We start from the raw sequence: 23,821 nt of genomic DNA on the forward strand, positions 1-23,821 counted from the left end.
ACCATTGTGGTTGGAATAAATGCTTGATATATTTTCTATCCTGTTAAATTTATTCAAACTTGTTTTGTGGCCTAGCATGTGATCTATCCCAAAGAACATTCCATGTGCACTTGAAAAGAATGTTTCTTTTGCTCTTTTTGGATGGAATGTCTTATAGATATCTATTAAGTCCAACTAGTCTAGTGTGTCATTCAAGACTACTGTTTCCTTATTGATTTCCTTTCTGGATGATCTGTCCATTGAAGTAAGTGGGGTGTTAAAGTCCCCTACTATTACTGTACAGCAAGTCCCCTATATACGAACCTTCAAGTTGTGCACTTTCAAAGACGCAAACGTGCCTTCGCATGTCTGATCAGGTAAGTTAGTTCACATGTCTGGCATACGTTGTCATGTGCATGCATCCTCTAAGAGTGGTTGAGCTTTTGTGTACTTTACTGTTCAGTATTGTATAAGGTACAATAGTACAGTATCTTTATTTCAAGCCCAGAATGTCCAGAAGCAAGCGTAAAAGCAGCGGTATATAGCCGATTGTGCTAGTTGGGCACCTAGGCTAACTTTGTTGGACTTACAAACAAACTGGATTTACAAATATGCTCTTGGAACAGAACTCATTCGTATGTAGGGGACTTACTGTACTGTCATTTTCTCCCTTCCTATCTGTTAATATTTGCTTTATATGTTTAGGTGCTTCTGTATTGGGTGCATATATGTTAACGAGTATAGTATCCTCTTCTTGCATTGTTCCATTCATCATTATATAATGCCCTTATTTGTCTTTTGTTATTGACTTTGTTTTAAAGTCTATTTTGTCTAGTAGGAGTATTGCTACCCCCACTTTCTTGTCACTTCTATGTGCATGAAATATCTTTTTCCATCCCCTCACTTTCAGTTTGAAGTGAGTCTCTTGTAAACATTATATAGATGGGTCTTGTTTTATTTATCCAATCAGCCACCCTATTTCTTCTTATTGGAACATTTAGTCCATTGACATTTAAAGTGAACTAACAGGTATGTACTTACTGCTGTTTTGTTACTTGTTTTCTGGTTGTTTTTGTAATTCTTCTCTGTTCTTTTGTTATTGTAGTTTCTTCCCTTGTGGTTTGATGATTTTCTTTAGTGGTATGCTTGTGTTCCTTTCTCTCTAGTTTTTTGTGTATCTATTTTAGGTTTTTGATTTGTTGTTACATATATGTTGACCGATAACTATTTCTACTTGTTTTAAACTGCGAGTCGTTTAAGTTCAGTCACATTCTAAAAGATCTACATTTTTTTATTCTCCCCCCACATTTTGTGTTTTTAAGGTCATATTTTCCATCTTCATGTTTATCCCTTCACTGTTTATTGTAGTTGATTTTACAATTCTTTTCTTTTAATCTTTGTACTAGCTTATTTAAGTTGTTGATTCACAGCCATTACTATATATTTATCTTTACTGGTGGGATTTTTCCTTTCCTGTAGATTCTTCCTTCTTACTGTAGCCTTTTCCTTTCCACCTAGAGATGACCCTTTAACATTTCTTTTAGGGTAAGTTTAGTATTGATGAACTTTTAAAATTTTTTCTTATCTGAGAAGTTCTTTATCTCTCCTTCAATTCTAAATGATAACCTTGCTGGGTAGATTATTCTAGATTATAGGTTTTTCACTTTCAGCACTTTCCCTTTTGGCCTGCAAAGTTTCTGCAGTAAAATCAGTTGATAGCCTTATGGGGGTTGCCTTGTATATGATTCTTTGTTTTTCTCTTGCTACCTTTAGAATTCTCTCTTTAACTTTTGCCATTTTAATTATGATATGTCTTGGTGTGTGTCTATTTGGGTTCATCCTGTTTGGGACCCTCTATGCTTCCTGTATCTGGATATTTTTTCCTTCTTCAGGTTTGGGAATTTTTCAGCCATAATTTCATCAAATACATTTTTTTACTACTTTCTCTCTCTCTTTTCCTTCTGTGTTCCCTATAATATGAATGTTGGTATGCTTGATGTTGTCTCAGAGGTCCCTTAAACTGTTCTCACTTTTTAGAATTTTTTTTTCTTTTTGCTGCTCTGATTGGATGATTTTCATAGTCTGTCTTCCAGATTACTTATATGTTCTTCTGTATCACCTAGTCTGCTGTTCATTCTTTCTAGTGTGTTTCTTTTTTACTCATTTATTGTATTCTTCAGTTCTGACTCATTCTTTTTTATATTTTCTAGTTCCTTGTTAAAATTCTCACTGTGTTCATCTATTCTTTTCTCTAATTCAGTTATTATTCTTATTACTAATGCTTTGAACTCTTTAGCTGATAAATTACTTATTTCTATTTAATTACTTGTCTTTTCAGGGGTTTTCTTTTGTTTCATTTGAACCAAATTCCTCTGTCTTCTCATTTTGCTAACTTTCTCTGTTAGGTGAACCAGTTACCTATATGGTCTTGAAGGGGTGTCCTTTTGTGGGAGCTTCCCTCTACAGTCTGCATGTGCCCAGTGGCTTTGTGGGGAGAGCTGGATCCAACCTGAGCCTGAGGCACGTCTTCCTCCAGGGTGTGCTGGCCGCTCCCACCTTGGTAGGAAGTGGGGCTGGGGATAGAGGGTCTAGAGCTAGAGCCAGGTGTGATTCGGGGCTTCTCCTCTGCTTAGTGACCATCACCACCCCACTGGGGAGTGGGGGCAGTTTCCCGGTTGCTGGAGCAGAAGCCGCGAGGGTCAGGTCTGAGACGGCTCTGTTCCCTCTAAGAGTGTGCTTTCCCCTCTTCCACCACCACCACCCTTGCCCCAGAGGGGAGCAGTGTTGGAGCAAGAGGGCCTGGAGTGGTTGCTCAGTGTGGGTTGAGGTACGGGCTGTGGTGTTCCTGGCACCGTTAGAGTTCTGGGCAGCCCCCAGTCTGCTGCCTCCAGGGGTGACAGCAATGGCCACTGTCCCCCCGCTCAGATGCTGTGCCAGGTCTAAGGCAGCTCCATTGCCCCACAACTGTGCACCCCCCTTGGCTGTGGCAGTCCTTGCTCTAGTGTGGAGCTGCACCACAGAGCCAGCGGGCTGGTCCAGGTGCTCAGCTTGGGCTGGGGAACCTGCAGGCATGGCCGCAGGTCACCAGCCAGAGTCCTGGGTAGTTCTCATCTGCTTCCTCCGCCTTGTTTTGGGAGTAAGCGGGTGTGTGCACACGCTTCACAAGCAGACTCTAGGTTTCTTACAGCCCCGCTGTCAGGGCCACTGGTTTGCAAACCAGCTAAGGGGACTCTTCCTCCTGATGTCAGACCCCAGGGCTGGGGACCCAAAATGTGGTTCAAACCACTTGCTTCCCAGGGAGGGTCTCTGAGGCCGTGTAATCCCCCTTCTCTTCTGTGCCCCCCGCTCTGGGCGCAAGTCCCAACCTGATCGCTTCTCTTCCCTTCCTACCAGATTTCGTGTGGATCCTTCTTACAGCCTTGATTGTATAAGAGTCTCGCTGTCAGTCTCCAGTTTGTTTTCAGTGAGAGTTGCTCCACACGTGGATGTATTACCAGTGTGTTTGTGGGGGGAGGTGAGCTCAGCATCCTCCTACTCTGCCACCTAGACCTCCCCGGAATTCCTGAAATGTGCAGGCTGAGTAGCACACACAACAACCCTCGCCACTGCACCACAGAAGCTCTTCAACAAACACACTCAAGAGGGTACAACTGTTATAGCTACTCAAAAGGTTTATGAGAACCATTCAAATAACATGGCAGCAAGGCACAAAATGACCTTGTAAAATTAGAATAACATCTGAGGCAGAACCGTGGGTTCCAGAAACACAAGGACGATGTCTCATTATATCTGTAGAGCCAAGTAATTATCTGGTACAATTAACTTGGAGAAAGCAGAAAGGAGAATCTCACCTGTCAACAAATAAATGCCGCTGAAGTTCCAGTTTGCCTCTGCGTTGAGTACTGTTAGCCCAAGAGTGGAGAACACCTACAGAGGCCACTGTGGGTCCTTGATTAGATGAGTTTCCTGACCTAGCTATGGAGTGAAGCAAACATATGGCACTCTGCTAGGCAGTAAATACCATGTTGTTTCTCTGGATCGGAAAGCCTCCAGAAAAATCAAGATTTTAGAACAATAGAGCGTATGGATAGAATAATATGACTCGGTGCTGCAGAGGCATTTCTTCATCCCTGAAGCATCTCTGATGCCCTTTAGGTTGCCGGGGTTCAGAGGAGGAGGGGAACCTACACCAAGGTGCTACACTGCGAGATGCTCTCAGCAAATGTACTTTGGGTGCTCTTCCGCTTTGCAAGCCAAGAACATGGGGCCTCCCAATCCAAAGACCACCTCTGGACAACTTGTGTCTCATACCAAGCACGTTCCACCTTCCCCACACGTCGCAGCATAAGCAGAGCTAGGCAGAGACTCTGACAGGTTGTGCACAGTCATTGGCTCCAGGCCCAGGTGGTAGTATTTTCAGGAAATTCCTAGAGTTTCTGTGTTTCTGTGCAGATTGCTTTCAAACAACCTACCATTTTCTAACTGCTCATTCTTGCAATGAGCAGTCTTGGAGTGTTATACTTCATTTTCAAATATGTCTCTGTAATAATTTATAGCTCGGGATTTTGAGACAACCATTTTTATTTTCAATTTAGACATCTCGGATCAAAGTTAAGTAGGAAAAATGAGAGAATATCACAAGACCAGTAATAACAGCAGTTATAAACTATTTATTTTTAATTGGAGTAGCATGAGTAACATGGAGGCACATTTAAAATGTTAAACTGTAGCAACAGTGATCTGAACCAGTGCCTCTGTGTATTTTTGTTGTTTAAACATTTCTGTACTTTGAATTTTCTCTACCAACATATGTATTTTTAATTAAAAAAAAAAAAGTTCATGGGAAAAAAACATGTAAGTCAGAATCATTGGCTTATTTATTCAACAAATACTTGTTGAGTGCTTCCTATACGTTAGGTAGGGCACTAGGCATGGGGCGGCCATTCAGTTCCAGGCCATCATGGACCTTACATGCCAATGCAAGAGGTGCAAGAATTTTTAAACAAACACAACATTTTAAATGTTAGTATTATGAAGGAGAAACACCATGTCCAGTGGGAAGGTATGAGGGGAACCTGGCTGGAGACCACAGGAAGCATTTTATCTCAATAGTTGAGCCCTGAGGGTTGAGAGGTTGCTAACCAGACAAAGAGGTGAGGACAGGTTGGGGAACTACAGGGAGGGACGGGAAGGATCTCGGTCCATTTGAAGAGCTGAGAGAAGACCTTAATATGACTCTGCTAAGGTTTTGAAGGAAGGAGGTCAGAATGTCGTTTAAAGATCACTCTCCGACCTTCTATAGAGAACGTGTGGTGGGGAGGGGAGCAAGAGGGGATTATAGGGCCAATGAGGGAGCCATTGCAATGATCCTGGCGAGATGTGATGGTGGCCTTCCCAGTGAAGGCGAGTAGAGTGGAGAGAAGAGATTTTGGGACAGAGGCAACCAGACCGGATGACATTGTCCTCGAGGAATAGAGGAGGGCAGAGTTAACAACGACACCCAGATGGAAGAAGAAAGAGCTCTACAGACGGGAGAGGATGAATTCAGACTTTCTTTCCTTGATTTTTTTCAATTATAAAATGAAATTACCACTCATTTTAACAAGTCAAACTGCAGAGATATATTAGGAAGAAGTTAATTATCATTCTCCCCCTTCTGGACTAACAAATGTTAACAACGTGATATTCTCATCTTTCTCACTTATATTGCCTGTATTTGTTGTATTTTTTAATTCAGTTTTGAACTTGTCGAATATAAATCTCTTCTAGAATTTACAAGTGATATGTCAAGTAGAAAATTAGATATAGGGGTCAAAACCCAGAAGGGAGACGTGTGCTGGGTTTACAAATTTGTCTTTCTTGGTGTAGATGATGCCTAAGCTATGGGGTAGATAAGAGCACCTGGGACAAAACGTTGAGTCACAACAAGAGAGCTGGACCCAGTCCTGAGGAGGTCCAACCTTGACCATTTAGAAGATGGTGTGGGAGGAGAGGTCAGAGAGACAGGAGGAAACAGGAGAATGTGTGGGATACAAGTCACGACGTGCCAAGTGCAGCCAAGAGGGCAGTGAATGGAATGTCCATTACCCTGAGCAACAAGGATATCACTGCTAGCGTTAGACAGTCCTATCGGTGGAGTGGATGGGCACCGAGTGAGGCTGCCGGGCGTTAATTTGAAGTGTTGCTAATTCACCCCTGGAGACGTGTATTTCTCCAGCGTCACCTCCTGGGGGGATGTCACAACAAGGATAGGTAGGGTCTCAATAGTTAGAGCTTTTCAGGAATATTTGACAGAACGTGAGAGAGGCAAACGGGATTAAATTGATATCCATAAAAAGCTGTTACTGTGCCGTTATCTCACTATTTCTATGTTTAATTAGGGACTGAATGTATTAAAAATAAATGGATTTTTGTCTTTTTATTTGTTTTATGTTCACCTAGGGAAACCTTGGTGAGCATGGAGCTGGTGGCCCAAAAGGAGAGAAGGTAATCAAATTTGCAAAGTGAGTAAAAACATCTTACACCAACTCACCCATTCACACGTCAGGGCAGCCCCACTGCCCCGCGGGCTCCAAGTCAGCCTGCGGTGGGCACGAGCCTCCCTGGCCTCCAGGAGAAGGCCCTGAGTAGCTGCCTACAGGAAGGGAACAAACACGTCCACATCGAGGGGAAATAGCTGTCACAGGTAAATGAAATTAGGACACACGTTTCGGTTTTTAATTAGATGTTTCATGGATCCATGCAGACGGCAAAAACAATCTGAAAGACCCTTTGACATGATGCCTGAGGCTCGCTATTTTTGTGTTTTCTTAAGTGTCCAAACATAAGCTGTCATGGGAGCATTTTTGGGTGGGGTTTTATCATGTACAGTCTCGGTTTAACCAAATAATTACTTCAAAACAGCTTTACAATTAAAATACTGATGAATTCGCACTGCCTTCTCATCATCGTCATTCACGGGTTTAATTATATTAGCTGTGAAAATGACAAATGCCCTTGCCTGGTCGAAAAGATGTTTCACTCCTGTTCGATCCTGCAGTTGGGATGACCTTGGATTCAGTGGGAACGTGCCATTGTCCAGAAAAAAAAATGCAGGAATGATACTCAATATTTTGTAATAACCTATAAGGGAAAAGAATCGGAAAAAATAGATATATATGTATGTAAAATCTAATCACTTTGCTGTACACCTGAAACTAACACAACATTGTAAGTCAACTATACTTCAATTAAAAAAGAGGGGAAAAAATGCACACTAAATCCACAGACAGAGGCAAGTAGGTTGGAAATACTCTGCGGGAACATGGCCTGAGGGTTCTCTCTTCATTCATTCACCCAGTAAAAATTCTCATGATTGAGGGCAGGGTATTTCGACATGAATCCAAGAAAATATGACTTCTGTGCCTTATAAATCAGTGCAGCCAATCTATTCACAAGATCATACCTCCGTCACCAGAAAAAACTGCTAAAAGATAGTCTCAACAGAAAGTAGGGGCTTCTTATAGATTGACCATTGAAAATGAAATTTCCTGCAGATAAGTAAACAAATAAAACCTTGACATTCTTAAAAAGGCATCCCAGAAATTGATTATACAGCAATAATGTCATTTATGTGTCTTGGATTGTACTGCTAGTACATTAGCATTATTTCCTGTAACCAGATAGCTTACAGAATTCCTACACCACCATAAGGAACACATTATATTTTAAGCAATTACTGCTGGACACATGCAGACTAAGGAGAAAAAAAAAAGAAAGCCACAAAGCTTGTCACTTAGGACAGCTGAGCAAAGAGAGTTGTGGCACTTTTAAAGTATTTAAATGATGATTCATTTCTTGAAACAAAACAACTGGCCCCGGTTTTGCTATGTTCATTAGGAAACATATGTTACTTAGGAATTCTTAAGACCTCAATGATGAGAAATTTGATTCTATCAAGCAGGTGTATTTCAAACTCTAAAGACCCTTTCTATGGCTCAAAATCTTTTCTAATTGCTTCAGAATCTTAAGTGGAATTAGAAAAAGCCAGTGGCATGACTGTTCCCTCTTCCTGCCCAAAGAAATAACCCAGAAGAGTCTACAGAGAACCTGATATAAATGCCCATAGGAAATGATTTGTAAGAATTCTAATTAAAAGGAGAAAGACTCTGCCAGTAAATAATGCATAGGGTAAACTCAAAAACATAAGCACCACATTTGCTAGAAGAGTAGAATCACCTCAGCCTATACACACTCACTTAGTACCTGGGCTGAATCTATACTTTTGTTCTTAAAATTATAATGCTGCTCATGGGTCACTGTAGTGAGAATTGAAAGCTCCTTCAAGCTGCTCTTTCAGATCTTTGCTTGAACCTGTGGTGGACTCTGGTGGTTCAGAGCTCCGGCTGCACGTTGGAATCCCCTGAGGGCTTTTAGAAAGTACAAGTGCTCAGGTTCCATCTCCAGAGACTCTGGTGTGGGGCAGAGCCCATGTATATGGTTGATCTGGGGCGGCAGCGGAGTCGGGGGGGTGGTCCATATTGCTATTATTTAAAAGAGCTTCAGGTGATTCTACCTGGCAGCCAGGGTGGAGAACCATTGAGTGCTAAAAAGATCCTGGGCTTTGGTATCAAAAGTTGATTGTGCCATTAACAACTCTGTCTCCTTGGGAAAGACACTTTATTTCTCTGAGCGTCAGTTTCCTCATTTGTGAAATGGACACAATCACATCTACACAGAGAATTGATGGCAGGATTGAAATCAAATGAGATGAGATGAACTTGCCCAAAGCACAATACCTGACACATATTAAGCCCTCACTAATGCTTTGCTCTTTCCTATCCATCCACTCCAAACTTTCTTTATTCTCATAAGGTATCGTTTGTCTCTTTTTGATATGAATAGTTAGTTGTTACCATCCTTAACACCCGGTCTTGATCATCTTTGCTTCTCCCGCCATAATGCTGAGACTCAATTTATCTTGTAGAATAAAAGATTGAACCAGAAGTACAATTTCAACCCATAACTGACTTATTGCTGTATCATACATCACTTCTCAACGCACTGGCTGGCAGAGTAGAATCACAAAACCAGCCTACCATTTGGAACCCTGCCTTCCAGTGAAGCACCAGAACAGATGCAAACAGCAGTAGGATGAACACACAAATCACTCCTAGGTTAGCAGCCAAATCCTGTATCAAGAACACTGGGATACAGGAAGAAACACCAAGGAACACTACCGGCTTTTAATGGTAAATGGCGATGGAGACCATGATATCCATGTAACCAGTCTACCAGGACTGAAATGACGACCTGAGACTGATGGGATCTGGTGAGGGGATGGATGAAGCTGTGTTTGCAGGTCAGTCGGGGAGAACTGCTCCTTTATAGAGACGGTGGAATAGGTGACAGAATATCTAAGGACTCCTGAGAAATTAGCGGTGTCTTTTAGGGCAGTTGTCAGAGGGAAAAGATGGAGGCTCAACACCACCAGGCCTTTCAAATAGCATCCAAGGTGTCAAATTAAATGACAGCCTTTCCTGAAGCTAAGTAAATTCGTCACTTGTCTTTCAGCTCATAGCCACAGTGATAAATCACTGAACACCCATTCTAACTATGAAAAACAACATACGTGTCTGTGCTTCAGGTGTGAAATGCTTTTGTTTGTAGAATTTTATGTAAGGGAACTGATCAAGATTTCCTCCAAGCCTGGACACCCCTTCGTACCAATCAGAGGTGGACCAAAGCCTCTGTTGGGTCCTTCCTCTGCATTTCATTGGAGATCTGTATACATTGGTTCAAATACTTAGCAGCTGTGAACATAGTTACTCTTCCTCCAAGTATAGTCCCCTCCCCTTACCTTTGGTATTGAGCAGATGTGACTTTTACAGTAATTTCTAGACCCTTTCCTTGATTTCTACATTTACTTTATGCAACTTACTAGGCATAAGTTTTTCTATCACACCTATGCACTGGGGCTTTTAGCACCTATCAAATGGGTAATAGGAAGGTCACTCTGTACAGCCTAACACTTGTACAAGGCCAATTGTTTATTTATTCTTTCAAACCAACAGCAATCAGCCCCTTAAATGTCTCCACCAATTTCTTCCTCTTTGTACTATGGATAGAATTCAATATCTGTAGAAAAAAATGGCTTCTCCTTCAATATGGTAAGTGCAAAACTGATGGCACATTACATGTTTGGATGGTACACTATAAAGGAAAATACTTGTTATTAACCAAATCAAGATTACATTTACAAAATATATTCCACAAATCTAGACACCTCCTTAATAAAAACATGGCTTTGTCTGTCCATTATATATGACAGGCTCCCTCTTCCTCTAGTCTAAAATCACAAGATACTGATTAGGATAGAAATGTAGAAATAAAACAATGTTTTAGGGCTGTAATAAACTAGTACTTGAAATACTTTGGGTAGATTGTTGTTTGAGGATTCAAAATAAACACATAAACATATCCACACAGGGGACAGGTAAAAAGATGTTCATTGCAGCCTTGTTTATAATAGAGAAAAGCTAGAGGCAACCAAATACCCATCAGTAGGGCTTAGATGAACCCCGATACATTAACACAATAGAACGCTATCTGAGGGTTCAATGAATGAGCTAGATCTAAATATATCTATTAATAGAGGATGGATATTAAAAACCACATTGAGTGGGGAAAAAAGTCACAATATTATATACAAGATCAAACAATGGCTTCTATAGAATTTGTTTTAAATATCCAAAATAACATATTATTTATGGTTCCACATATGCAGTAAAAGTGCAAAAATATAGACTGAAAACATAAGTACTAAATTCGTGACAGTGGCTCTCTCTGGGACAGGAAGAGAGAGAGAATTTGAAACTTCTTCTATTATAAATTTTTTTTCTTTCTTCCATCTTGGGTGTGTGGTCCATGGAGGTTTGACATATTCAACTTTATGTGTTTTGTATTTTTTTCAAAATTAAAAAAAAGACAAGATGGGCAGAAAAGGCATATACTTGGAAATGCAATGGTGAACATTGTTTTGCAAAAATGCTCCTGAGATTGGAAACTAACCAACATTACATAACTTCTAGTGGCTGCATTTAATTTAACAACTGTCTGGTATTCGGGAATGTTGGTTAACACTTAAATGGAAGCACAAAGTTGGGGCATCCCTGAAGCCTAATTAACGATACGTTTCCTTGCCACAAGTATTATTTCTAAAATTTTATTTTCTCAAAATTCCCTTTATATGTCACATACAGATCCCTTCTCAAGATTTTTGAGCAGAACCTCTTAGGCATTTCTAAGTTGCTACTGTCCCCACATCAACAAGAATGCCTTCTTTGTCCACAGCCGAACATTTAAGTGGTGATATAAGTGCTGGAAACAGTGGAGAGATGCGTTTTTCTTCCTGTGACTCCTCACCCCTCCACCTCCCCCAACCTGAAAAAAGAAAGAAGTGTCTGAAATAAAATGGGTCTGGATTATTGTGTCAGTTAAATTATCTCATGTCTTTAAAATCACAAAAATTCTTTTTTTCTTTTTTTTGCAAAAACAAAATACAGTAGAGCGAAATTATAATTTTTTCCCTCTAAATGTTCTTTCCTTGAAAAATAATTGACTTTGGTTTCACATTAATTTTAAAGATCCTAATGAATATTATGGACTTCTAAAAGACCTAAAGGCATCGTGGAGCACTGACAAACACATTATTATGCGAATAGCCTAACTGGATTCAGAACTTCACATTGCCTCTCAGGGGATAATAGATAATTTCCGTGGTTAGAAAGGGCACAGGCAATGCTCTGACCCTGACAGTCACAACAGGACTCACCTGGCCTCCTGCAAAACTTTCTTCTGCTTTTTCTTGAAAGGGTGAAATTGGACCACCAGGATTTCCAGGCTCTATTGGCCCTAAAGGTGAAAAAGGAGAATCTGTAAGTATTTTAGCTTTGAGAGCAGAGGAAGAATATCCAAAAGATAGAATTAAAAATGTATTTCTTAATCAGCCCCAATTCCATGCACCTTGGTTGCCCCTGCCATAGGGAACAATAGATCAGATATTTGAGCATGTACTCTAGTCAAGGTACTAAGTTTTTTACATGTATTATCTCACTTAGTTCATTTTTTTAAAAATCACCCCCATTCTTCAGATGAGGAAACTGAGGCACAGAGAGGTGAAGTAACTTCTGTAAGTTCACACAGCTAAGAAGTATTGAAACCATGAATCACTCCTAGGTAGGCGGATTCCAGAACCCAGGGTTTAAAAATCACTAAGCTGCCATGCTGTAACTAAACATAATAGCTAAAATGAATAATAAAAGCATCTTTGGGCTTCCCTGGTGGCACAGTGGTTAAGAATCCACCTGCCAATGCAGGGGACACGGGTTCGATCCCTGGTCCTGGAAGATCTCACATGCCGTGGAGCAACTAAGCCCATGCGCCACAACTACTGAGCCTGCGCTCTAGAGCCCGTGAGCCACAACTGCTGAAGCCCATGTGCCACAACTCACAGCCCGTGAGCCACAACTACTGAGCCCGTGCGCCTAGAGCCTGTGCTCCACAACAAGAGGCCCGTGCACCACAACAAAGAATAGCCCCCGCTCGCCACAACTAGAGAAAGCCCGTGCGAAGCAATGAAGACCCAATGGCAGCCAAAAATAAATTAATTTTTTTAAAAATGAAGCATCTTTGGCAATGACAGTCATTTTTTCAGGCAGCTTTAGAATCAGTGCTGTCACTCATGTACCCCGAAGTTCTCCTACTTCAGGAATCATGCTTGCCCTTAGTATTCCATCCAGGCCAGTAACAGCCCTTCCTGGGACTCTCTGGGAAATCTCACGTGTCCCACAAATCCAGCCCGGTGTCTGCTGCCCCGTCCATCTGCCCACTCACTCCTGATACACCACACTTGCGGGCATGTCTTCCACCTCTTACCTATCTCTCTGGGTCCCCACTGTCTCCCCTCCATGCTGGAACACTGACACTCATCTTCTCCTAATTGCCACGTGACCCATAACAGACCAGTCCCTAAGATTTACTACAGTTCTACTGGGATAGCTGGGACTTGTAGAGCAGAAGAGAGAAATCTGAATGGGTTAGAGCAGTGCTTCTCATACTAAGTGTGAACTTAAATTACCTGAAGATCATTTTGAAATGCTAATCCTAGTTCAGCAGGTCTGGCTGGGGCTTTTTACCGAACCCACATTCAGCTGCTGGCGGCTCATAAGCCAATAATTCAAGAGGCAAATGTCAGTAGAAAGGAAAGATGCTTTAATCAGAAAAGCCAGCCATCTGGGAAGATGGTGGACTTGTGTCAAGAGACCAACTCCAAAGATTCTGCTCAGCCATGACAGTTTTTAGAGGGAAAAATGGGGGAAGAATCTCAGTGAATCATTGAGGCAGGAGGTTGGGTTCTGCATCTTTCTCCATTGCACGCAGACTGGCTGACTCTTTCTTCAGATGTTATCTTGTCCGTGTGATCTGCCTGCAGGATTGCTAAGGGGGCTGTTGGAGGTAGAGAGTTAGTCATTTTTTAACTGCTTAATTCTTTATTCTTACTTCTTTTCATCTAGGAAAAGAATCAACAGGTTAGACAAGGCATGGGGTGCATTCAGGAGAGCACAAGTCAGGAGTTAGTTTCAATTGCTTAGTGATCTCATTTTTATATTTAGGTTCTTTTAAGTTTAGAAGGGAACAGAAATGGGCAAACAGGAAAGGGACAAAAGAGCTGCTTTCAGCCTGAGTGGCTGTATTTCTCAAAGTCCCAGGCCATGCTCCTGCTGTGGGTCCCTAGACCATGCTTTGAGTAGCAAGCGCTGGAGGATGTCACAGTTCCTAAGGGTTTCCCTGTAGTTCTCCATCCTGCCACCAAGACCCAACCCCCTGAGAGTACCTTTAGCCCCATCTACCTTACCCAGGAGAAACCAGCTTCTTTTCCCCTCAGTTCTTCTCCTTGTCAGTTCCCTCTTAATCCCTGAATTATCCCACACCCCTTACACATCTTTGCCTGCCTTTCTCCTCAGGCCCCCACAGGAAAAAACACAAATTTTACATTATTAGCCAAGCAGTTTAGCTCTTTGTGATCTCAACCTTTCTAATACAGAAAAGGATCTGGACTTACCTTTGCATAATAACCAGAAGGCCCAAACAGAAGAATAGTCTTCATCCAAATCCGAATTTGGAGCCTGAATGGTACTTTAAAATGGCAGTTTGTTCCCCGTTATAGGAAATTTAGAACATGACTAGGTTAGACATCAGAGCTAAAATATCGTCTAGTTGAACCCCAGGATTTTATAGATAAGGAAAAAGAGGTTCTAAAATGTAAATGACTTGCCCCAGATAGTAGCCATTGGAACTAGGACGAAATATCAGGTCTCTAGATAACCAGGCTCCTGATTTTGGTTCTTTTTTCTTTTACAAGTAGTTACTTTAGTCGGTGTGGCTTGACAGAGGTTCTAGATAAGCAATGTGCTATAATCAGAAACAAGCAGTTACAAAAGCAATGTTGCCCATTGCTTACATCTAATTAACTTCATCTCCTATCTTAAAAATCAAATTGATTTTTAGAATTAAGCCTGAAAAGCAAAAATATAAAGCCCTAATCTAATATATAGAAATTATCCAATAATAAGAGACGTAATGATGTTGGATAGATATGGGTCATATTAGTCAGAGTAGGTAGGTTATGCCACGTAACAAATTAGCCCTGAAATATCTATGGTTTCAACCCAAGAAAGGTTTTCTCTTGCTCGGGCTGCCTGCCCAGTGTGGTTGGGAGGAGTGGGTGTCCTACTCCACACGACCCTCAGTAACCCGTCACCAGGCTGATCAGCACCCGGGAGCTACGCCCTCTGATAGATGCAACCTTCTCAGCCACCACTGCCAGGGAAGCGGGACTGGGGGACGATGAATGGGCTCCTTCAGGGGACACGCATCACTCCTGCACGCATTTCATGGTCAGGACTAGCGGCCTGGCCTCACGTGACTGCGGGGAGCTTGGAAACGTCAGGGAGAAGGTGGGGGCCCACAGTCCCCAGGCCATGGGACATGAGGCTTGCTCAGTAACCACTCCCCTCCCGATAGTGACCTGAAGGTCATCAAGTCCCTAAGAGGACCTTTGAGAGCAGCACTACCTACCATAGTGGTTCTCACGCTTGCCCTTGACTTTCAGATGCAAAAGAAAATTACTAAAATTACTAAATTACTAAAAATGTATGGTATCCATCTTATTGTCCATTCACTCCTTTCAAATAATAAATCAATTACATTTCAAATAAAATCAAACAGACTGAGCAAGCAAAGCCTGGAATCGAAGTCAGGCTGCCTGGGTTTAAATCCTCAATGACCTCTTACTGATTATGTGACCTTGGGGAAATGACTTAATTTCTCTGAGCCTCAGATGCCCCCTCTGTAAATGAGTGTACTCATAGTACCTGCCCTGTTGACACAAGAGGTTAACTGTGTTAGCGTATGTAAAGTGATTAACACAGGTGGAAGTGTTTTATTCAATAAATGTCAGCTATTGTTGTTATACCTGTAAAACTTTAAATTCCCTAATTTAATAAAATTTTGTTCGACACCAATAGTGTACCCCAGAGATGCTATGATAGTCAAGATGAATTATATCTCTACATTCACAGAGTTTATAGGCAAGATAAACAAGGGAACATACAGTGGGTGAATGCTGTTTTAGGGGAAGTAACTCAGTTACTCAGAAACTTTCTGAGTCTCTTTCCTCATTCCTGAAATGGGACGATATCTCCCTCACAGCCCTGTAGTGAAGGTTAAATGACATCATGATACGTACCTTCAAGAACAGAAGTTAAAAAGGGGAAGCCTCCCTGTGTGTGTCTGTGTGTGTGTGTGTGTGTTAAGGATGGGTTGTGGTGTTAATAACACAGTGACAACAGAGAGAGTGTTACTGAATAAGGAGCATTCCTTCAAAGCTTCTGTCTCTCCCCATACCTTCATACCTAGACCCAACAAGAACTAGTATCAGTTTCACAGACGTGTACTGTTATTCACCCAGTAATTAACTGCTTCAAGCCATTTTCATTAAAAGAAAAATGAAAATTAGTATTTTTAAAATAATGATTTTGCATTTTTAAACACTAATTTAAACTCTGTATTTTTAAGCACCAACTTAAGTAACTGGAAAAATTCAAATGAATGTCCTTCCACTGATCACTCTGGCATCTTCACCTTCATTCTGCCTCTGATTGGATGTGTGTGTGTGTTTGTGTGTGTCTGTGTGTGTGTGTGTGTGTGTGTGTGTGTGAGAGACCATCTTCTATGTGAACCATGCAAGAGGAAGCTTTGGCCTTGGACAGCGTTGTAATTTGTCAACCACTCAGGATTCTCAAAATAACATTGAAATGATTAACTTACTGTTCATTTGGAAATATGAAAGGGTTTTTAAATTCATTTTCATATGGTCCTTCTAAGCTGCATAGGCAGACAATGTGACATTCTGGATCACTGCATGTTTGCAATGGAGTCTGAGTTTGGCCTGCAGGATTTACCCACATCCAGGTTTGGAGAGATTATTTCTACAAGTGTTTATAAATGATTCTGTTTTCCACCCATTTTCCTAGGGGGAACCCTTTACAAAAGGTGAAAAGGGAGATAGAGTAAGTAGATGTTTTATCACTGTCTTGAGTTTTCTACTTCATTGATTTCTTTCTCTCTGATTTCTAGTATGTTTACTTTGGAGTCTAATACATTTGATAAGGTCAGCTCCCTGAGCATTTTACTTTTTCCTCTGTGAATTTTGACTCTTTTATTTTGATAAATGAGAAATTTTAAACCTTGTTAAGTGTTATCATGTGATGACACTTCAACATTGGCTTTGGGTAGTGTATATTTTCTTTAACCCATTACTATTTGTGACTGGACATGAACGTGATGAAAGGTATACACTAAGGATATTTAAAATACAAAATTAATATGTAAGATACAGATTTTTTTCAAAAATTTTGTTAATGATACAAATTGGATTTCTCAAACAAGAAAGGATCAATGATAATTCATGGAAAATAAGAAAAGCGAACTCATTATAGCCAATATTGTCCTCTTTTGTGTAACCTTAATTTTTGTGTGTTTTTTTGTTCCATTAAATACATACACCTGAAAGTAGAATCTCCATGACATATCAACTTAAACTCTACTCTTTCTTTTTCGCCCTCACCTGCAGTGTTAGTTCGCTGAGATACAAGATTAACTGGCGGCAAATTATAACAATGTCAACTAAGTAGGGAACTCAGTGACCGCTAATGGACCATGATGGTTAAAGTGTCAAAAGTGACACTGGGGAAAAAACTGTTACAGAGAAGAAAGAAAAATAGGAAATTATTGTTTACGTATTAGCAATAATCATTTTAAATCATGTTTTAGAATGAACCCTCCTTGACTTCATCATGTCTTCCATAATTTTCCCCTTTATTGTATGTCAGCTAGTGGGGAAGTAGATGAATTGCAGCATTAGAGATGCTCTTCTCCATCCATATTTAAACATTACACGTATGGTCCTTATTTCATTTACAGGGAGAACCCGGAATAACAGGATCACAGGGAATAAAGGTAATCCCCTGACACCCTTCTCTTGCATCTCCAGCATAATGAGATTGTGAAAAATTAAAGTAACCATTTCACTTTCCTTCCCACCCATATGTTTAGGGCGAGCCTGGAGATCCTAGTCCCCCTGGTGTAATAGGAAGCCCAGGACTAAAGGTATATAAGAAATAACTGAGACGAATGAGGATATTATTTTGAAGTTATAGCCATTTCTGTGTAAAACAAGGAACTCTGATGGACCACTCATTTTCGTCACAAATGTGCTCAGAGACTTTATCATGTTTCCATGGTGATGTCCCCGATCCCCACACTGGCCGCATTTATTACATACATGGTAACTGTGCCTTATGGGTCACAATGGGATTTTTAAGCTCTTTTCAGACCATATTCACAATAGCATCCTAAAAGCTTTAAGAGTAAACCGTGTGAGCCACATCTGTGACCCTGAGCTGTGTTCTCAAAGAGAACAGGATTCAGGATTCAATTTCCTAAGCCAAAATTATGCAACCCAGAAGTGTTTGAGTTGCCCATGCAGGACTCTACAGGAGAGTCCCAAAGAAGACCAGCTGTTGGGAGGTGCTGGAGAGATCCGTGTGATATGCCCCCACCAGTGGGTAAGGCAAGTTATCCAGGCCTCACCTACTTGTGAGAACGGACTCATTTAAATGACAACATCTTGAAACTATCTTTGTAGGCCCAAAGCACATTTCAGTGTTATATAGAGGAGGCTGGATGGTGGAAGGTCGATCTTTCTATAGATAAAGGTCACACCATGTTTTACATATATGCAGGTACAATCTAATTTTTATCAAATTAAAGTACATATCACCTTCTATTTAGGGTCAGCAAGGACCCGCAGGCCCTATGGGACCCAGAGGACCACCAGGAGATACTGTATGTATAGTAGATGCATGTGTCTTTGATATTTGGAAATTAAGTTGAGACTAAAACATGTTTTAAAGAACGTCAACATCTGTTCACGTGACTGAGTTATACTACATTTTCCGAAGGCGTGGGTCATCTCTACCAATAAAACTGAGCACACCTAACGTCAGGGGCTATTGAGAACATTAGTATCTTCATATAGTCATACGAGGTCCTTTTGAATATTAGCCTAACAAATCAGTCTTTGAAACCCAAGTTAGCATTTCCATTATACATCATTATACATGGCTTTTGGTTCAATTCTCCATCCGAGTAAGATACTTCCAAAGCTTCTGTTGTTGTGTTCTTGCAACATTCTCCAAAAAAGGGCAAGTCTTTTGGCTGAAAATACTTATATAATGCAATTGGAGAAAGGTCCTCAGGTTGCATTAAATCTAGCTTTACTGGGCTCACAATTCTCTCTCTCTCTCTCTCTCTCTCTCACACACACACACACACACACACACACAAACACACACCCTCACACCGTTTAAATGTACTTTTTTCTTTTTTTAATTGAAGTAGTTGATTTACAATATTATATTAGTTTCAGGTGTACATTATGGTAATTCAATATTTTTATAGATTATATACCATTTAAAGTTATTACAAAATAATGGCTATTTTTCCTGTGTTGTACAATGTATCCTACTTGCTTATTTATTCTGTACACAGTAGTTTGCACTTCTTAATTCCCTTACCCCTATCTCCTCCCCGCTTCCCTTTCCCCCACTGGTAACCACTATTTTGTTCTCTATATCTGTGTGTCTGTTATATATTGTTATATTCAATCATTTGTTTTATTTTTTAGATTCCACATATATGTGATAACATACAATATTTGTCTTTCTCCATCTGACATATTTCATAAAACACAGTACCCTCTAGGTCCATCCACACTGTTGCAAATGGCAGAATTTCATTCCTTCTTATGGCTGAGTAGCATTCCATTGTGTATGTATATGACATCTTCTTTATCCATTCATCTATTGATGGACACTTAGGTTGCTTCCATATCTTGGCAACTATAAATAATGCTGCTAGGAACATTGGGGTGCATGTATCTTTTTGAATTACTGTTTTCATTTCCTTTGAATCTATAACCAGGCATGGGATTGCTGGATCACTAGGTAACTCTATTTTTAGTTTTTTGAGGAACCTCCATAATTATTTCTCTAGTGGCTGCAACAATTTACATTCCCACCAACAGTGCACTAGGGTTCCTTTTTTGCCACATCCTTTCCAACACTTGTTATTTTTAGAATTTTTGATGATAGCCATTCCGACAGGTGTGAGGTGATACCTCATTGTGGTTTTGATTTGCATTTCCCTGATGATTAACGATGTTGAGCATCTTTTCATGTGCTTGTTGGCCATCTGTATGTCTTTGGAAAAATGTCTATTCAGGTCTTCTGCCCATTTCTTAAATCAGGTTGTTTGTTTTTCTTAATATTGAGTTTTATGAGCTGTTTATATGTTTTTGATATTAATTCTTTATCAGTCATATCATTTGCAAATATTTCCTCCTATTCAGTAGATTGTCTTTTCATTTTGTCAATGGTTTCCCTTGCTGTGCAAAAGCTTTTAAGTTTAATTAGGCCCCATTTGTTTATTTTTGCTTTTGTTCCCTTTGCCTTAGGAAACAGATCCAAATATATTGCTACAGTTTATGTCAAAGAGTGTTCTGCCTATTTTTTCTTTTAGGAGTTTTATGGTTTCAGGTCGTACCTTTAGGTCTTTAATTCAGTTTGAGTTTATTTTTGTATATGGTGTGAGAAAATGTTCTAACTTATTGTTTTGCATGTAGCTGTCTAGTTTTCCCAGCACCACTTATTGAAGAGATTGTCTTTTCTCCACTGTATATTCTTGCTTTCTTTGCCGTAGGTTAATTGACCGATAATTGGTTTATTTCTGAGCTATCTATTCGGTTCCATTGAGCTATGTGTCTGTTTTTGTGCCAGTACCATACTGTTTTGATTACTGTAGCTTTGTAATATAATCTGAAGTCGGAGAGTGTGATATCTCCAGCTTTGTTCTTTTTTCTCAAGGTTGCTTTGGCAATGTGATGTCTTTTGTGGTCCCATATAAATTTTAGGATTATTTATCCTAGTTCTGTGAAAAATGTCTTGGGCAATGCATTAAATCTTTAGATTGCTTTGGGTTGTATGGACATTTTAACAGTATTAATCCTTTCAATCCATGAACACAGGGTATCTTTCCATTTCTTTATATCTTCTTCAATTTCCTTCATCAGTGTTTTATAGTTTTTAGACTATAGATTTTTCACCTCGTTGGTTAAGTTTATTCCTAGGTATTTTATTCTTTTTCATTCAATTTTATATGGGATTATTTTTTTGCTTTCTCTTTTGGATAGTTTCATTATTAGTGTATAGGAAAGCAACAGATTTCTGTATATTAATCTCATGCCCTGCAACTTTACTGAATTCATTTATTACATCTAATAGTTTTTTGGTGGAGACTTTACAGCTTTCTATATATAGTATCATGACATCTGCAAATAGTGACAGTTTTACTTCTTTCCTTCCAATTTGGATGCCTTTTATTTCTTTCTCTTTTCTGGTTGCTGTGGCTAGGACTTCCAATACTATGTTAAATAGAACTGGTGAGAGTGGGCATACACATTTTCTTCCTGATTTTAGAGGAAAGGCTTTCAGCTTTTTACCACTGAGTATGATGTTAGCTTTGAGTTTGTCATAAATGGTGTTTATGATGTTGAGATATGTTCCCTCTGTACCAACTTGGATGAGCATTTATCATGAGTGGATGTTTAAGTTTGTGAAGTGCTTTTTCTGCATGTTTTGACATTATCATAATTTTTACCCCTCCTTTTGTAAATGTGGTGCATCACATAGATTGATTCGCAGATATTGAACCATCCTTACCTCCCTGGAATAAATACCACTTGATTGTGGTGTATGATCCCTTTTATAAATTCTTGAATTCGGTTTGCTAACATTTTGTTGAGGATTTTTGCATCTATATTCATCAGAGATATTGGCCTGTAATTTTCTTTTTTTGTAATGTCTTTGTCTGGTTTTGGTATCAGAGTAATGGTGGTCCTGTAGAATGAATTCGGGAGTGTTCCCTTCTCTTCAACTTTTTGGAATAGTTTGAGGAGGAAAGGCATTAGGTCTTCATTATATGTTTGGTAGAATTCACCTGTGAAGCTCTCCAGTCCTGGACTTTTGCTTGCTGTAGGTTTTTTTTTTTTATTGCAAATTCAATTTCACTACTAGTCACCAGCCTGTTCAGATTGTCTATTACTTTCTGATTCAGTGTTGGAAGATTTTATGTTTCTAGAAATTTGTCCACTTCTTCTACATTGTCCAATTTTTTGGCATATAACTGTAGTATTCTTTTATGATTTTTTGTATCTCTGTGGTAATGGTTGTCATTTTTCCTCTTTCATCTCTTATTTGGTTTATGTGTGTCCTCTCTCTGTTTTTCTTGATGAGCTCTCACTAAAGGCTTATCAATTTTGTTTATCTTTTCAAAAAACATAGCTCTTTGTTTCATTGATCTTATCTATTGTTTGGGGGTTTGGGGGTCTTCATTTTATTTAATATTTCCTCTCTGATCTTTGTCATTTCCTTCCTTCTTCAGACTTTCAGTTTTGTTTGTTCTTCTTTTTCTAATTCCTTTACATGGGAGGGTAGGTTGTTTATTTGAGATTTTTTCTTGTTCGTTGAGTTAGGCCTATACCACCATAAACTTAGAACTGCTTTTGCTGTACCGCATAGATTTTGGAAAGTTGTGTTTCCATTTTCATTTGTCTTGAGGTGTTTTCTGATTTCCTCTTGATTTCTTCATTTACACATTGGTTTTTTTAGTAACATGTTGTTTAGTCTCCACAATTTTGTGTTTATCCCATTTTATTTCCTGTAATTGATTTCTAGTTTCATACCATTTTGGTTGGAAAAAAATGCTTGATATAATTTCTGTTCTCTTATATTTGTTGAGACTTGTTTTGTGGCCTAGAATGTGATCTATCCTGGAGAACATTCCATGTGCACTTGAAAAGAATGTGTGTTCTTCTGTTTTTTGATTGAATAAATGCACTTTCCTATCCATTCCCCCATGTCAGCTTTGTGTTCCTTGGACAATCTCCCTAGCCTTCTGACATCTTGGGAGCCAAAACCTCACTATGAATCCTCACTTGAGCAAAATGAGAAAAATGCTTGACCATCACTTCTTGACACTGATCTCTATCTGGCCGTGATTTGAGTACCCTCCATGCAACTGTTAGAATCTCTCCTTTTCCCATCACCTTGGGAGCAGCCCCATGACATCTTGCTCCGTTCTCCATGCTCCCTGACTGAGCCTCCAGGGGTTCATCTTTCAGCACATTTGGTCACTTGGTACTTTGAACATTCAGTTCATGAAGCAAATCTTTTTGTTACACCCCCAAGCCATTTAGTGAACCATTGCAGGTGTACCTAATGGAGAGATCTTACAAAAAGAAACAAAATGCTGGTGGCACAGGTGGAGCCACAAGATGCCCAAGAAATGACGTTAAGTGATAGTGGCTAGAGCTAAAATAGAGAATAAAAGAGCCTTTCTTGCCAAATCATAGTAAAAGCATATTTTCTATTTACCCCATTGTCTTTCTGAGTCATAGTGTGATGCCACCAACAGCCATTCTTCCATGCCTTTTGGCAGTAATATGGATGGGGCATTTAGTTCAGGTCTCCCTTATTTAGTTTCTTTCTCATTACATTCAGGTTACCTCACTTGAAACAACAAGCCACATATTTTCATTAAGGTTTTTCTCTCTCCAGCAGACCAAAATCAACGTATTCCCATGTAGTTTACAGGTTAAAATTCTGTTCTCCTGACAAAGACAGACAAAGATAGAAATGTTATTACAATAAGAGATTTTCTAATTGCTCTCTCCCTTTTATTCTGAATTTTCTAGGGATTGCCAGGAGAACACGGTATCCCAGGAAAACAAGGCATTAAGGGAGAAAAGGTATAGCTTCCGTTTCACTCACTTTGTATATTAAGTAGCTGGGTAGGAGGAAGAGACAGAGGGTCATAAGGACACTGAGGGAGTGAAAGGACAGGACAGGGCAGCTGGGATTGTGCAGGGGATTGATGTTCGCATAAACTATGGCATGAGTGGCATCCCTGGACACTGTGGCAGCCCGGGTTCCAGCACTGAAAATGCAATGTGACAATATGAACTGCCTTAGAGATGAAGATCTCAGGACTCAAAAAACCTGTTTCAGGCTCAGCTAACAACTCAGGTATAGACCTAAGAAGTCTCAATCTCTCAGGACCTGTTTCTTGATGTCTACATGGAAATAGTATTTTAGTACTGAACCATTACTTGGGAATAACTTAA

General features: G+C 39.9%; 1 protein-coding gene across 1 annotated transcript in view; it reads left to right on the plus strand.

Moving 5' to 3' along the window:
- Positions 1–23,821, plus strand: part of COL19A1 (collagen type XIX alpha 1 chain) — a 361,076-nt gene that overhangs the window by 277,100 nt on the left and 60,155 nt on the right. The window contains exons 17-23 of the mRNA XM_068550858.1: positions 6,421–6,465; positions 11,832–11,894; positions 16,554–16,589; positions 17,503–17,538; positions 17,635–17,688; positions 18,373–18,426; positions 23,393–23,446. Of these exons, the coding sequence (XP_068406959.1) occupies positions 6,421–6,465; positions 11,832–11,894; positions 16,554–16,589; positions 17,503–17,538; positions 17,635–17,688; positions 18,373–18,426; positions 23,393–23,446 (342 nt within the window). The remainder of the gene's footprint in view (positions 1–6,420; positions 6,466–11,831; positions 11,895–16,553; positions 16,590–17,502; positions 17,539–17,634; positions 17,689–18,372; positions 18,427–23,392; positions 23,447–23,821) is intronic.

Source organism: Eschrichtius robustus, chromosome 9, assembly GCF_028021215.1.
Source record: "Eschrichtius robustus isolate mEscRob2 chromosome 9, mEscRob2.pri, whole genome shotgun sequence".
In the NCBI taxonomy this organism is placed as follows: Eukaryota; Metazoa; Chordata; class Mammalia; order Artiodactyla; family Eschrichtiidae; genus Eschrichtius; species Eschrichtius robustus.